Source organism: Papio anubis, chromosome 5, assembly GCF_008728515.1.
Source record: "Papio anubis isolate 15944 chromosome 5, Panubis1.0, whole genome shotgun sequence".
NCBI classification, from domain to species: domain Eukaryota; kingdom Metazoa; phylum Chordata; class Mammalia; order Primates; family Cercopithecidae; genus Papio; species Papio anubis.
Window position 1 is genome coordinate 128990194 of NC_044980.1, and position 12479 is coordinate 129002672.

At 41.7% G+C, this 12479-nt stretch overlaps 1 protein-coding gene across 1 annotated transcript in view; it reads right to left on the minus strand.

Moving 5' to 3' along the window:
• TRPC7 (transient receptor potential cation channel subfamily C member 7) overlaps window positions 1–12479 on the minus strand; it is a 141024-nt gene that overhangs the window by 37430 nt on the left and 91115 nt on the right. Inside the window, exon 6 of the mRNA XM_003900135.4 lies at window positions 1880–2113. Within this exon, the coding sequence (XP_003900184.2) occupies window positions 1880–2113 (234 nt within the window). The remainder of the gene's footprint in view (window positions 1–1879; window positions 2114–12479) is intronic.

Below are 12479 nucleotides of genomic sequence, written 5' to 3' on the forward strand. Positions count from 1 at the left end.
TCTTCTTAGAGCTATTTCCATGAGAAAAATTGCCCTGCCCTATCACAACCTGAAAAATTGGTATCTGCCCATTTGGTGCTGTAGAGGTTGGAAAGATCCACTGTCCAGCTGGCCACAAGAGGGCTCTCTTGTCTTGTAACTGGAGCACAAGTGAAGCCAGAAATCCAAAGGATTTCCAAGGGCACAGGGTGAACTACAAAAACAAGAGCAATAACGTACTATGCTTTGGGTTGGGTAAGACCCTTAATACAACCCAGAAAGCAACGGAAGTCAGAAGTGGACAGTACTGCAGCCTGAATCATGGCATTAAGAAAAGCATGTAACGCAGTATCAATATTCTCTCATCTTTCCTTGATGAACCCTGAACAAGACAGAGGGGATAATATCCAAGCTATTTTGCTTTAAGAAAGTCTGAATTTGCCAAACTCCAAAATGGCAGAGGTTGGGTGGGTGGATGATTTGTAATATTACAAGACTCTCCATTTCTCAGTGGAGAGTTCCCTACCACATTTACATGTAACATAATCTACATTGAAAACGGGCAGTTACTCAGCTTTTGCGTTAAGCAAACAACCCTCTGCAGATCATTGTTGTATCTGACCACAGAATCATTGTTGTATCTTACCGCAAAGATTCTGTGGTCCCGGAGCCATCTGGGTTCATGTAACAGGGACATTCAACACTCAATCCCTTCAAGATGATGCAGCTGCCATTAATAAATGCCTACTAAGTGTCCAGCTGCTTTTTACTGTTAACAAGTATCTACTGTTCCTTTAACCTTCAACATCTTTGTTTCAGTACAGAAATTACAGTGTTTGAACAAGAAAATGACCCAAAAGGTAGTAGTAAGACATAATTTCTGTTAAAATAAGCAGATAATAACTGCTACCATTAAGTGAGCATTTACTATTTTCACAGCAGAGTGCAAAGCACTTCACACACACTATTTTATTCAACCCTCAAAACAAACCTTTTGACATAGATATTATTATCTGTTTTACATATGAGAAAACAGAGCTCAGAAAAGTTAAGTAAACAATATCTCACAGTAAACTACTGAATTAGGATTTGAATTCAGGTTTCTTCTACTCCAAAGCTTGGGGACGTAACTACTCTGCCATTCAGCATGATTTTCAAATCATGTCAGGCCAGGATTCCCTGCTATACAAGGCAATCCTACATAAAGCCCTGCTATAAAAACCTGATTCTTCATGTTTAAAATAGGGACAAAAGAAGGACCCTTTTTTTGCCGGGCTATTTGCAAGAATTAGAATTGTGTGTATAAAATGTCTACCACTTGCCAGTTTCTGGCACATAGTAAGTTATCAATAAACATATGTTATAACTATTATTAGTATTCCTAAAGTCTCGATCTACTACATCAAACAGTAAGGCCTTGTATTTTGCAAGAATTAAGGTATCTTCTAAGAATCTATCTTGCCACGAAGCAATAACTGGGAAAGCAGGATTTATTTTTGCACAAAACACAGGGATCCAATATAGAAGGAAAATTCCTCTGCATATACATATTCCTTTAGTGCTCCTGGATGCATATCAGAAACAAGACGTTTCTTAAAAACAAACTACAGAAATGTTCCCAAGGGCCTTTCAGAAACAAACTCATCCTTAACACAAAAAGATTGATTTCTCAAAGTCACTAATTCCATGTTCTATTCTGCTGGCTACACTTCCAGGACCAAGGGTCTTTTTGAGGTGGAAAGGATGCTCTGCACTGACAGTGAAACTGCCAAAGTCGACTGCATTACAAATCACGGATCACATGATTATAAATGACGTTACAAATTCCAGCCACACTGAAGCACCAAGGCCATGTCCCAGAAGCGCCAAAATGGAGTAGGGAAAGCACCCTCCGACTCACCGTACGTGAAGTACGCCACTTCCGGTGGAAGTGAAACATTGTGCAGCGTGTCGTCCTGCACGTGGCGGTCCACGTACAGCTGCGCCTCGCTGGCCTTTAGGAAGGCCATGAAGCGTGCTGTGAAGGAGGCCACGAAGATGGACAGCATCCCGAAATCTAGCAGGTTCCACAGGTGCAGCACGTACTCCCGCGGCCCCTCCTCCCAGATTTCCTTGCATTCGGACCAAATCATTCCTGTGGGAGAAGGAGAAGGCCAGGCTCATTTTTCTGTTCTCTTAGCATTCAGTTCCTCCACATGAGGTCATGGAGGGAAGCAGAGTACATATGTAAATATCAGCTCTTTGGAACTGGGACCATCGATAGCCAGAGGCAGACAGAAATGTGTGTTCAAAGACAGATTTTACCCAGGATATCCCGAGACTTCACCTTGCGCTTACAAACACACTGTCTCTGGAAGTGAGGAGAGAGTTCTCATTCGTTGATAGATTCTTGGAGGGAATATAGGAGAAATACAGTTGCTGACACTTATACACTTTAAGAACTGGGAGGTCTTAAAGAATCAATGAGTCCTAAATTAACTATAGGGAAACTGAGGTCCAGGAATTGTAAAGGGCTATCTGAAGGTCCCCCCGATGCCCGAAATTCTACAGAAATGCCCAAATGCCTCAAGAACCTAGAACTATGGTTTTGTTGGACATAGAACCCAGTTGTTTTGTTTTTAAATCCCAGATTAGAATGCTTCTGTATTTCTGTGTCATGAGCATTAATTTGGCGTTATTAGATTTTTTCTTACTCTTTCATAACTTGCTGGATTTTAAAGATATATGTCCTCATTGTTACATATTAAACAATATAGAAATATACAGACAAAATGTTACTAGTTCCCCCAGCCTTCCTCTAAGCCAGCAGCCCGTTTGGCACCAGGGACTGGTTTCATGGAAGACAATTTAACACAGTTTCCAAATGAAACCGTTCCACCTCAGATCATCAGCCATGAGATTCTCATAGGATGGCAACCTAGATCCCTCACATGCATAATTCACAATAGGGTTTTCAGGCTCCTATGAGAATCTAATGCCACTGCTGATCTGACAGGAGGCAGAGCTCAGGCAGTAATGCTGCCAGCATTACCTCCTGCTGTTCAGCTCGATTCCTAACAGGCCACAGACATGGTAACAGTTGGCGGCCCAGGGGTTGAGGACTCCTGCTCTAAGCTATCCCTGTGAGGTAGCCTGAGCTAATAGTTGATGAGTATCCTTCTAGACCTGTACTGTCCAATACCATAGCCACCAGTAATATGTGGATACTGAGCACTTGAAATGTGTCTGGTCCAGTTTGAGATGTGCTGTAAATGTAAGGTACACACCAGATTTCAAATGCTTACTATGAAAAAAGAATGTAAAGTATCTCATTAATAATTTTTTGCATCAGTTACATGTTGCAGTGATTAATATTTTGGATATGATAGGTTAAGTATATTGTTAATTTCACCTGTCTTTATAATAAGGCTTTTAGAAAATTTGAAATTATCTATAGCTCATGGTTGTTGCTTGCCCTATATTTCTGTTGAATAACGCTATTCTATACCTTCATATTTACTGATTAGTAAATTATTACTAATACTATTTAAATTATTTTAAATTACAGGCATACCTTGTTTTTATTGCACTTTGCTTTATTATGCTTCACAGATACTGTATTTTTTTCAAATTAAAGGTTTGTGGCAACCTTGTGTTGGGAAAGTCTATTGATGCCATTTTCCCAATAACATGTGCTCACTTTGTGTCTCTATGTCATATTTTGGTAATTCTCACAATATTTCAAACCTTTTCATTACTATATTCATTATGGTTGGTCTGTGACCAGTGATCTTTGTGATCTTTGATGTTACTATTGTAACTGATTGGAGGTATCATGAACCACTACCATATAAGATGGCAAGCTTAATAACTGTTTTGTGTGTTCTGACTGCTCCACTGACCTGCTATTTTCCTGTCTGTTCCTCCCCTCGGGCCTCCCTATTCCCAGTATTTCAACAATATTGATATTAGGCCAATTAATAATCCTACAGTGGTGTCTAAGCTGTTAAATGAAAGGAAGAGTTGTACATTTCTCACTTTAAATCAAAAACTAGAAATGATTATGGTTAATGAGGAATGTGTGTCAAAAGCTGAGATATGCCAAAAGCTAGGCCTTTTGTGTCAAACAGCTAAGTTCTGAATGCAAAGAACAAGTTACTGAAGGAAATTAAAAGTACTACCCCAGTGAACTCATGAGTGGTTGATTAAACCAGCTACAGCATTCCATTAAGCCAATGCCCAAACCAGAGGAAGACCCTCACTCTCTAATTCTGTGAAGCCTGAGAGAGGTGAGGAAGCTGCCCAAGAAAAGTTTGAAGCTAGCAGAGTCTGGTTCATAAGGTTTAAGGAAAGAAGCCATCTCCATAACATAAAAGTACAAGGTGAAGCACCAAGTGCTGATGTAGAAGCTGCAACAAGTTATCAGAAGATCTAGCTAAGATAATTGATAACAGTGGCTACAGTAAACCACAGATTTTTGATGTAGATTAAACAGCTTTATCTTGAAAGAAGATGCCATTTAGAACTTTCAGAGCTATAGAGCAGACATCAGTGCCTGGTTTCAAAGCTTCGTAGGACAGGCTGACTCTCTTGTTAGGGACTACTGCAGCTGGTGACTTTAAGTTGAAGCCAGTGTTCACGTGTCATTCCAAAAATCCTAGGGCCCTGAAGAATTATGCTAAATCTCCTCTTCCTGTGCTCTATGAATGAAACAAGAAAGCCTGGATGACAGCATATCTGTTTACATCATGGTTTACTGAATATTTTAAGCCCACTGTTGAGACTTACTGCTCAGAAAAAAATGTCTTTCTTTCACAGTATTACTGCTCATGGACAATGCATGTGGTCACTTAAGAGCTCTGATCGAGATGTATAGGAGGTTAGCATTGTATTCATGCCTGTTGACATAGTATCCATTCTGCAGCCCATGGATCAAGGAGTAATTTTGACTTTCAAGTCTTATTATTTTAAAAAATACATTTCATAAGGCCATAGCTGCCATAGATAATGATCCTTCTAATGGATCTGGACAAAGTTAATTGAAAACCTACTGGAAAGGATTTATCATTTTAGATGCCATTAAAAACATTAGAGAATCATGGTAGAAGGTCAGAATATCAACATTAAATGGAAGAAGTTGATTCAAACCTTCATGGATAACTTTGAGGGGTTCAATACTTCAGTAGAGGAAGTTACTGCAGTTGTGATGGAAATAAGAGAGCTTGAATTAGAAGTAGGGCCTAAGATGTGACTAAATTACTGCAATTTCATGATAAAACTTCAATGGATGAGGAATTGTTTCTTATTGATGAGCAAAGAAAATGGTTTCTTGAGAGTCTACTGGTGAAGATGCTGTGAACGTTGTTAAAATGATGACAAAGGATTTAGAATATTCTGTAAACTTAGTTGACAAAGCAGCAACAAGGCTTGAGGGTATTGAGTTTAATTTTGAAAGAAGTTCTACTTTGGGTCAAATGCTATTAAACTGCATTGCATGCTACAGAGAGATCTTTGGTGAAAGGAAAAGTGAGTTGATGCAGCAAACTTTATTGTCTTAAGAAATTGTCATGGCCACTTTAACCTTCAACAATGACCATTCTGATCAGTCGGTGGCCATCAACATTGAGGCAAGATCCTCCACCAGCAAAAAGATTATGCCTTGTTGAAGGCTCAGATGATTGTTAGCATTTTTTAGCAATAGAGTAATTTTAAAATTATGGTATGCACTTTTTTTAGACATGATGCTATTGCACATTTAATAGACCACCGTATAATGTAAATATAACTTTTCTGTGCACTGGGAAACCAAAAAATTCCTAGGACCTTCTTTATTGGGGTACTTGATTTGTTGTAGTGGTCTGAAACTGCACTTGCACTATCCTTGAGGTATGCCTGTATTAAAACGTAACTATTCAGTTTCAATTTGAGCACCTACTATGTTTTGGGCACTGCCATGTGTATATATATATTGTCTTAAATCTTTGCAACAACCCTATAAAGTACATTCTGCTATTATCCTATTTTTACAGCTAATGAAACAGCGCCTCAGATGGTTGTAATGTGCCTTGCTAGGAGGCAGGAGATCTGGAATTTGAACCCAGAAGGTCTGCTTCTAGAGTTCATGTTCTTGACCACCATACTCTTATGGCTCTCCAGGAAATAAAACTGGGCTCAAATCAGTTAATGTGTAGAAAAGACTCTTGAACATTTTATGTCATCAAAGAGTCTTATGACTACTCACATCTGGGAGAGCTTTGATGTGGAACCGTGCTACACTTAACCTGTATATTTAGAGGGATTCATGTGGTAAAAGAATCACCAGCTGGTCGGTGAGTGAAACAATTCCAGCTCAGTGACCACACTCCCTAGAGGCTAACACCGATAGCCTCTTTTGGCAGTCCCTCAGCCGTGTTCATCAGACATGATGGCCAGCTTTCCCTGGAACCTCCTGCCCCATTTGCTCTCTTTAGCTTTCTTTGCTGCTTTTTTTTTTTTTTTTTTTTTTTTGAGGCGGTCTCGGCTCTATCCTGGGCTGGGTGCAGTGGCGGATCTCAGCTCACTGCAAGCTCCACCTCCCGGGTTCACGCCATTCTCCTGCCTCAGCCTCCCGGTAGCTGGGACTACAGGCATCGCCACCTGCAGCCCGGCTAATTTTTTGTATTTTTTAGTAGAGGCGGGGGTTTCACCATGTTAGCCAGGATAGTCTCGATCTCTGACCTTGTGATCGCCAGTCGGCCTCCCAAGTGCTGGGATTACAGGCTTGAGCCACCGCGCCCGGCCTCTTTGCTGCTTTTCTAACTCTGCCCACTCCTTAAGGCTGTAGCTTTTCGGGTTTTTGGCTGTTCGCATTCTTGCCTCTGACCTCAAGTAAGACCTGAAACTTTGTCCTTCATTTCCTTGTATATGTCTCACAGATGAATATCTTCCTACTTTTCCTTAAGAACTTCAAAGCTGAATTCCCCCTATAGAGAGAGACTTACTGTTAGTGGGTTAGTGGATGTCTTTTCAGTGCCAGTATTACATTCCTCAAGCTGGCCTCCCCGTCCCTCCCACCCTGACTGTGTGATACCCTTACATACCCTTACCCAGTATTCCCACTCTTGCACCCCTGACTCTTCTGACTGGCACCAGGGATCACTGCAGTTCTGCAGATCCTCCTCTAGTGGACATCAGATCCATCTTGCTCTTTTAGTCTTCCACTCTATTTTCTGACCTCATGAAGTTTGGGTCATAGCGTGGTCACTTCTCTTCAGATACCTGTGGTGTATTCCTCATAATACCAAGATAAAGTCCAGACTCCAAAGCTAGGCTATCATTCCTTCCTATGATATTCCACAGTTTTCATATACCCTGTACTCTAGCAAAGCAGGCCCACCCAACTGTCCTCCAGCAGTTCCACCCAACCATTTGCTTGTGTTTCTTCCTTTCTTTTTCCCAGACCTTAATCCAAGCACACTCACAGATGCCTACATAATACAGTGGTCTTTAAGGGTCCAGCTGCTGAAAAAGCCTGGTATCATAGATAATGCTGGAAGTAGACAGTAATGAGGGCTCTGCTCTGGTCAGACCCTCGCTGACTTGCTCACAGGCTCACATGTGGGCACATTTGAGTGATGAGCTGATCACCTTTACTTGTCTGGGACTATGCCCAGGGATTATTTTAATCAGAAAATGTCCCTTTCTGTTGAAAATGGCCCATGAAGTAGAAGGATTTAAAATATTTTTCTTTTCTTTTCTTTTTTTTTTTTTTGAGACAGACTCTCGCTCTGTCACCCAGGCTGGAGTGCAGTGGTGCGATCTCGGCTCACTGCAACCTCCGCCTCCTGGGTTCAAGCGATTCTTCTCTCTCAGCCTCCTGAGTAGCTGGGACTACAGGCACATGCTACCATGCCTGGCTAATTTTTGTATTTTTAGTAGAGATGGGGTTTCACCACATTGGCCAGTCTGGTCTCAAACTCCTGACATCGTGATCCTCCCACCTTGGCCTCCCAAAGTGCTGGGATTACAGGCATGAGCCACCACGCCCGGCCTGAAATGTTTTTCTAAGGAGAAAAGTAATTTGAGAGCAGCTGTTTGGAGAAGAATCATGGCTTTATTTAATGAAAATCTGCATATTTGTATCAAATTGGAATTCCCACAATAGGAAATATTAAAAAAACATTGCAGGTATATTTACCCTATAATGGTAGGGCAGAACCAGCCCCCTCCTTTTTTGTTAACAAAGCTATGTCTCAAGCATCCCGTATCAAAATGTTTGTGATAATTCAGTGAAGTAATTTCTTAACACTGAAATGTGCTTTCATCTGTGACTGTGCAACAGATATTTTTAAAATGGATTTTAAAAACTCATTTTTAATGGATAGAAAAATAGTGTTTGTTGCTTTCCTCTACCCCCAAATTAAAATTCTCAGTGTCTGAATGGAACTGCTTTTAGCCTGGCACTAGGAGAGTCACAGGCTGTAACTTGAATGATTGGCTTTAATTCAGGAGGCCCTGGGTTCAAGTTCTAGCTTGGCTACTTATTAGGAGTATGACTTTGGCTAAGTCCCTTGATTTGCTGTGGGTCTTAGATTCTATATTTTAAAATGAATGAATTTGGAATTTGGAGGTAACTTCAAGTACTAAAAGCTCTATGAATCTGAAATGCAAATTATTTTCAGAAAACTAACTTTTCTGACCCATATAGTAGCTTCTCATTGGGCATTGTGAATCACTTCCTCCGTGGTCAAATGTCTGCATGAGTCTTCTTAGATTTAAATATTAATTCACCCAGATGAATTTAAATTATTCTAGGGCCATAAGTAAAAGTAACATGGGCCCAAGGGTTTGGACAGCAGGAATGCTTAATGAAAAAGGAAATGTGTGAAATTAAGTATTTCAGTGAGTGAAATTAAGCCCCCTGCCTCCAAAGTGCCAAGGATAGTTCAGCATTTTATATCCAAGCTGAGCCCCGTGGTCTTTTGCTTCCAGTATGCCAATCAGAGGAGTGTTTAGAGACCAGGGCTCAAGGGGTAAGCATGCGCCTCCACCCTCCTCCCCACTCTTGAGCCTCCTTCAGGCAAAATTCCCCTCACTCAGGGTTGCCTGGAGCCTAGAGAACAAGGTCACATAATAAAGAAGGGGTTCCTGGCAGCGGAACAGGCTGGGAAGTGCCAGGAAGCCTCAAGGGAAATGAGTAGCTTCTTATAGGCAGGTTCTGAGTAATGTCCTGTGGGCTGTGGAGATGGAGCTTGACAGCTAAAAGGCAGTTCACTCCTATCCCTGCCTCACATGGTATTCAGAAGGGCTCCCCCTTCAAAGTCCTGTGAGACTTAAGTATGCACATTCTTTAAATGGTCCTGGCCCCCAGGGGCTACTGTCCCAGGGCATTGCATCTGCCTCTGTGTTCTCTCAGGCCAACTTCTCACCATTGGTCCCCAGTTTGAACTCACAGGAGAGAGAATATGCATAGTGACTCTGAACCCACAAGTCCTAACATCAAAACACTATCTCAATAGGAGGTCCTTTGCAACAAATTTGGGCCTTAGACATACTCAGGGTTCATTTGTTTTTCAGGCAAGAGGATGATATTAATAGATTCAAAAATTTTCTAACAAAGCTCCTCCTCTTCTTCCTCCTCTTCTTTTCTAATTATAGTAGCCCCCAATCATTGAGCACCTTGTAGGAGCCAGGCCCTTTGTAAGTACTTAATAAATGCTAAGTCTTCATAATAGTCTGATAGATAGCTACTGTAATTATCCCCACTTTACAGATGAAGAAACTCACCTATGGAGGTGGCAAGTAAGTTGTCCAAAGCCACACAGGCAGCCCAGAAGCCTTGTTGTCCACTGTGCTGTCTCCTGCGTTGCCCTCCACTGGGAACAAGCTTACTCTCACTGGTTAGGAACTCATTCACCCACTTAACAGACATTGTTGAGCTCCACCTTTGTGCCAGCCACCATTCAGAGAGGCAAAACCACCAAAGAGAAAGGGACACACTCCCAAGCTCTTCTCCTATCTAGCATTTTAAATGTATTTTACTACCATACTGGGCATTTACTCCTAGATGGAGAAATCACATGCGTTATGGAGAGGCTTGCTAGCCTCCAAGCCTCTGACAGCTTTCTGGGAACTACTAGCATTATTATACAGTCCTCAGATGAACATCTCTGGTGCTATAATCTCCAGTAGAAAAGCTTATTATAACCTTGTTATTCTTGCAGTTACCCTGGAATCACTGCTTATAATGCAAGCAACAAAGACAGGTTCCTATGGTATGTGTGGATGTTAGAGATTCTCCAGGCTGGAAGAAGCAATGGTCACTGGTTCATTTAGTCCTCTCCTGAACTGATGGCTCTCCAGGCTATACATGTCTACCAGAAAATTTGTCCCTCCTTCCTCAGTCTTGCTCCTCACTATATTCTCCTGGGTTTTCTTTGCCTCTCTGGCTCTGTCTTCTTAGTTTCCTTGTGGCTTTCACTTTCTCTGCTCATACCTTAAATATCCTGGAATGGTAATCTAGAATTTTCTCAAAATTCTGCTGTTAACTGGACAAAGTATGTGGAGGACAGGAGGAATGTATTTCCAATTGGGTTTCGCCTTCCTATAGAACTGTAAATCAGAAGAGGAACAACCAAATGCCCCATAGGATGAGGGGATTGGGAAGTAAGTTATTGTCAACACAAGTGGCCATTGAAAGAGGTGATGGGGAAAACCAGATGACCATGTGGAGAGAGGGTTACAGTTAAACAGAAGATGAAAGGAGTCAGCTACAAATCTATGTGGTTACAGAAATATCAGTATCAGTTGAGATAGGCAGGAAACAAAATAGAGCATATGGTATTGTCAGAGGCGTTAATGGTTATGCAGAGAAACAAAAAAGAGGGACTAGGAGGACAGTAGGGGTGAGAGGACTTGCAAATTTAAATAGCTTGGGTTGAAAGACCTCACTCTGTGGAGGATACTGTTAAGTAGAGACCTGAGGAGGTGAGGGAGTGGGCCATGTAGATCCATGCAGGAAGAACTCTCCAGGCAGAGGGAACAGCCAGGCAAAGGTTCTTAGGCAGAAGCAGTGCAAGGCAGGGAGACCAGCAGGCCGAAACAGAGTGAGTGAGGTGGAAAGTGATGGAAGAGGAGGTCATAGAGATGGAGTGGAGAGCTGAGAGCATCATAGGCCATTATAATGATACTGGCTGTCATTCTGAGGGAAGTGGGAAGCCACTGGAGTCTTGATGCAAACAATGAGAAGATTCAATTACATTTTAAATGGATCACTCTAGCTCCTGCCTTGAGAACAGACTAAGTCATGGGGTTGGGAAGGGACGCAGCAAGGAGACCTGGACAAGGGACATTCAGCCCTTTGTGGCCAAACTCTCCATTCCTGAAAGTACTTTGGACTTGTTAGGGTCTTGAGGTTCTTTCCAACTCTAGAGTTGCTTCTGATAAAGAGGGAGTAATGGTTTGGGTGTCTTTATAATCAGTCTGTTCAAAGTACTTCATTTATGAATGTGGTATGTCGTGGGAGAAAAGAACTGTGCTGTTGTTTTTCCAGCTCATACAAGGCCTTCCTGGGGGTGCCTAGGAGCAGAATTCAAGTCTTTATCAGCAGAGGCCTGATGCTACCTGATACCTTTCCACATCTGAACAGAGAGTGGATCACATGCTGGAGCTCAGGATGCACCAGCACAAAGACCCTTCTCATAAACACAGTGCTCAAATCTGTCTCTCAAAGGTTATTATTATTTTTATAATAATTAAAGAGCTCCAGATGCTATTAAGAACAAGATAATGTAATTCTATTTATAGCTGCTTCCCTAGTACCTGACACGGTGCCTGGTATATAATATAGTGCCTAATAACTAGAAAATATTTATTGAGTAAAAAAATTGAGAAAATAGAAAATATCGGAAAATAACTTGTGCATGTTCCCACTACTGCATCTCCCAGTCCACCTGCACTGTGCTGTCAACTTCACCTTTTCTCCCGTTACAGTGAGGGAAGTGTTCACTCTCCTGCTAAGGCCAAGTCCTCTACTTCCACACTAAATCCCATTCCCTGTTGCCTACTCAGGGACTTTCCTTCTGAAGCTGATGGTCAGGTCTCTGGTCTCATTAGCAGCATTTGACATTGTCATCACTCCCTGGTTCTTGCTACAGATACTTTGGCATCTGGGCCAGCACTCTCTTGGTTCTTCTCTTACTTCAGCCTTCTTTGCTGGATACTTCTCATCTTCCCATGCTTTAAACATCGTTGTGCTCTGGGGCTTGGTCCTCAGTTCTCTGCTCACATTCATAGTTACAATGATATTGTATCATTTAAATGAACTGATATGTCCAAATTTATGTTTTCATCCCCATTCTCCCCTGTGAACTTCAGGCATGTATATTCAGTTGCTACTTGGCATTTCCACATGAATGTCTAAATATGTGTCTCAAACTCAAGTCTTGGTTTTCATCTCTACTCCCCCTGCAAACTGCTCCCCCTCTGGTCTTTCCTGTCTTAGTAAATGGCTTCCTAATGTGCCATTGCTTGAACTAAACACC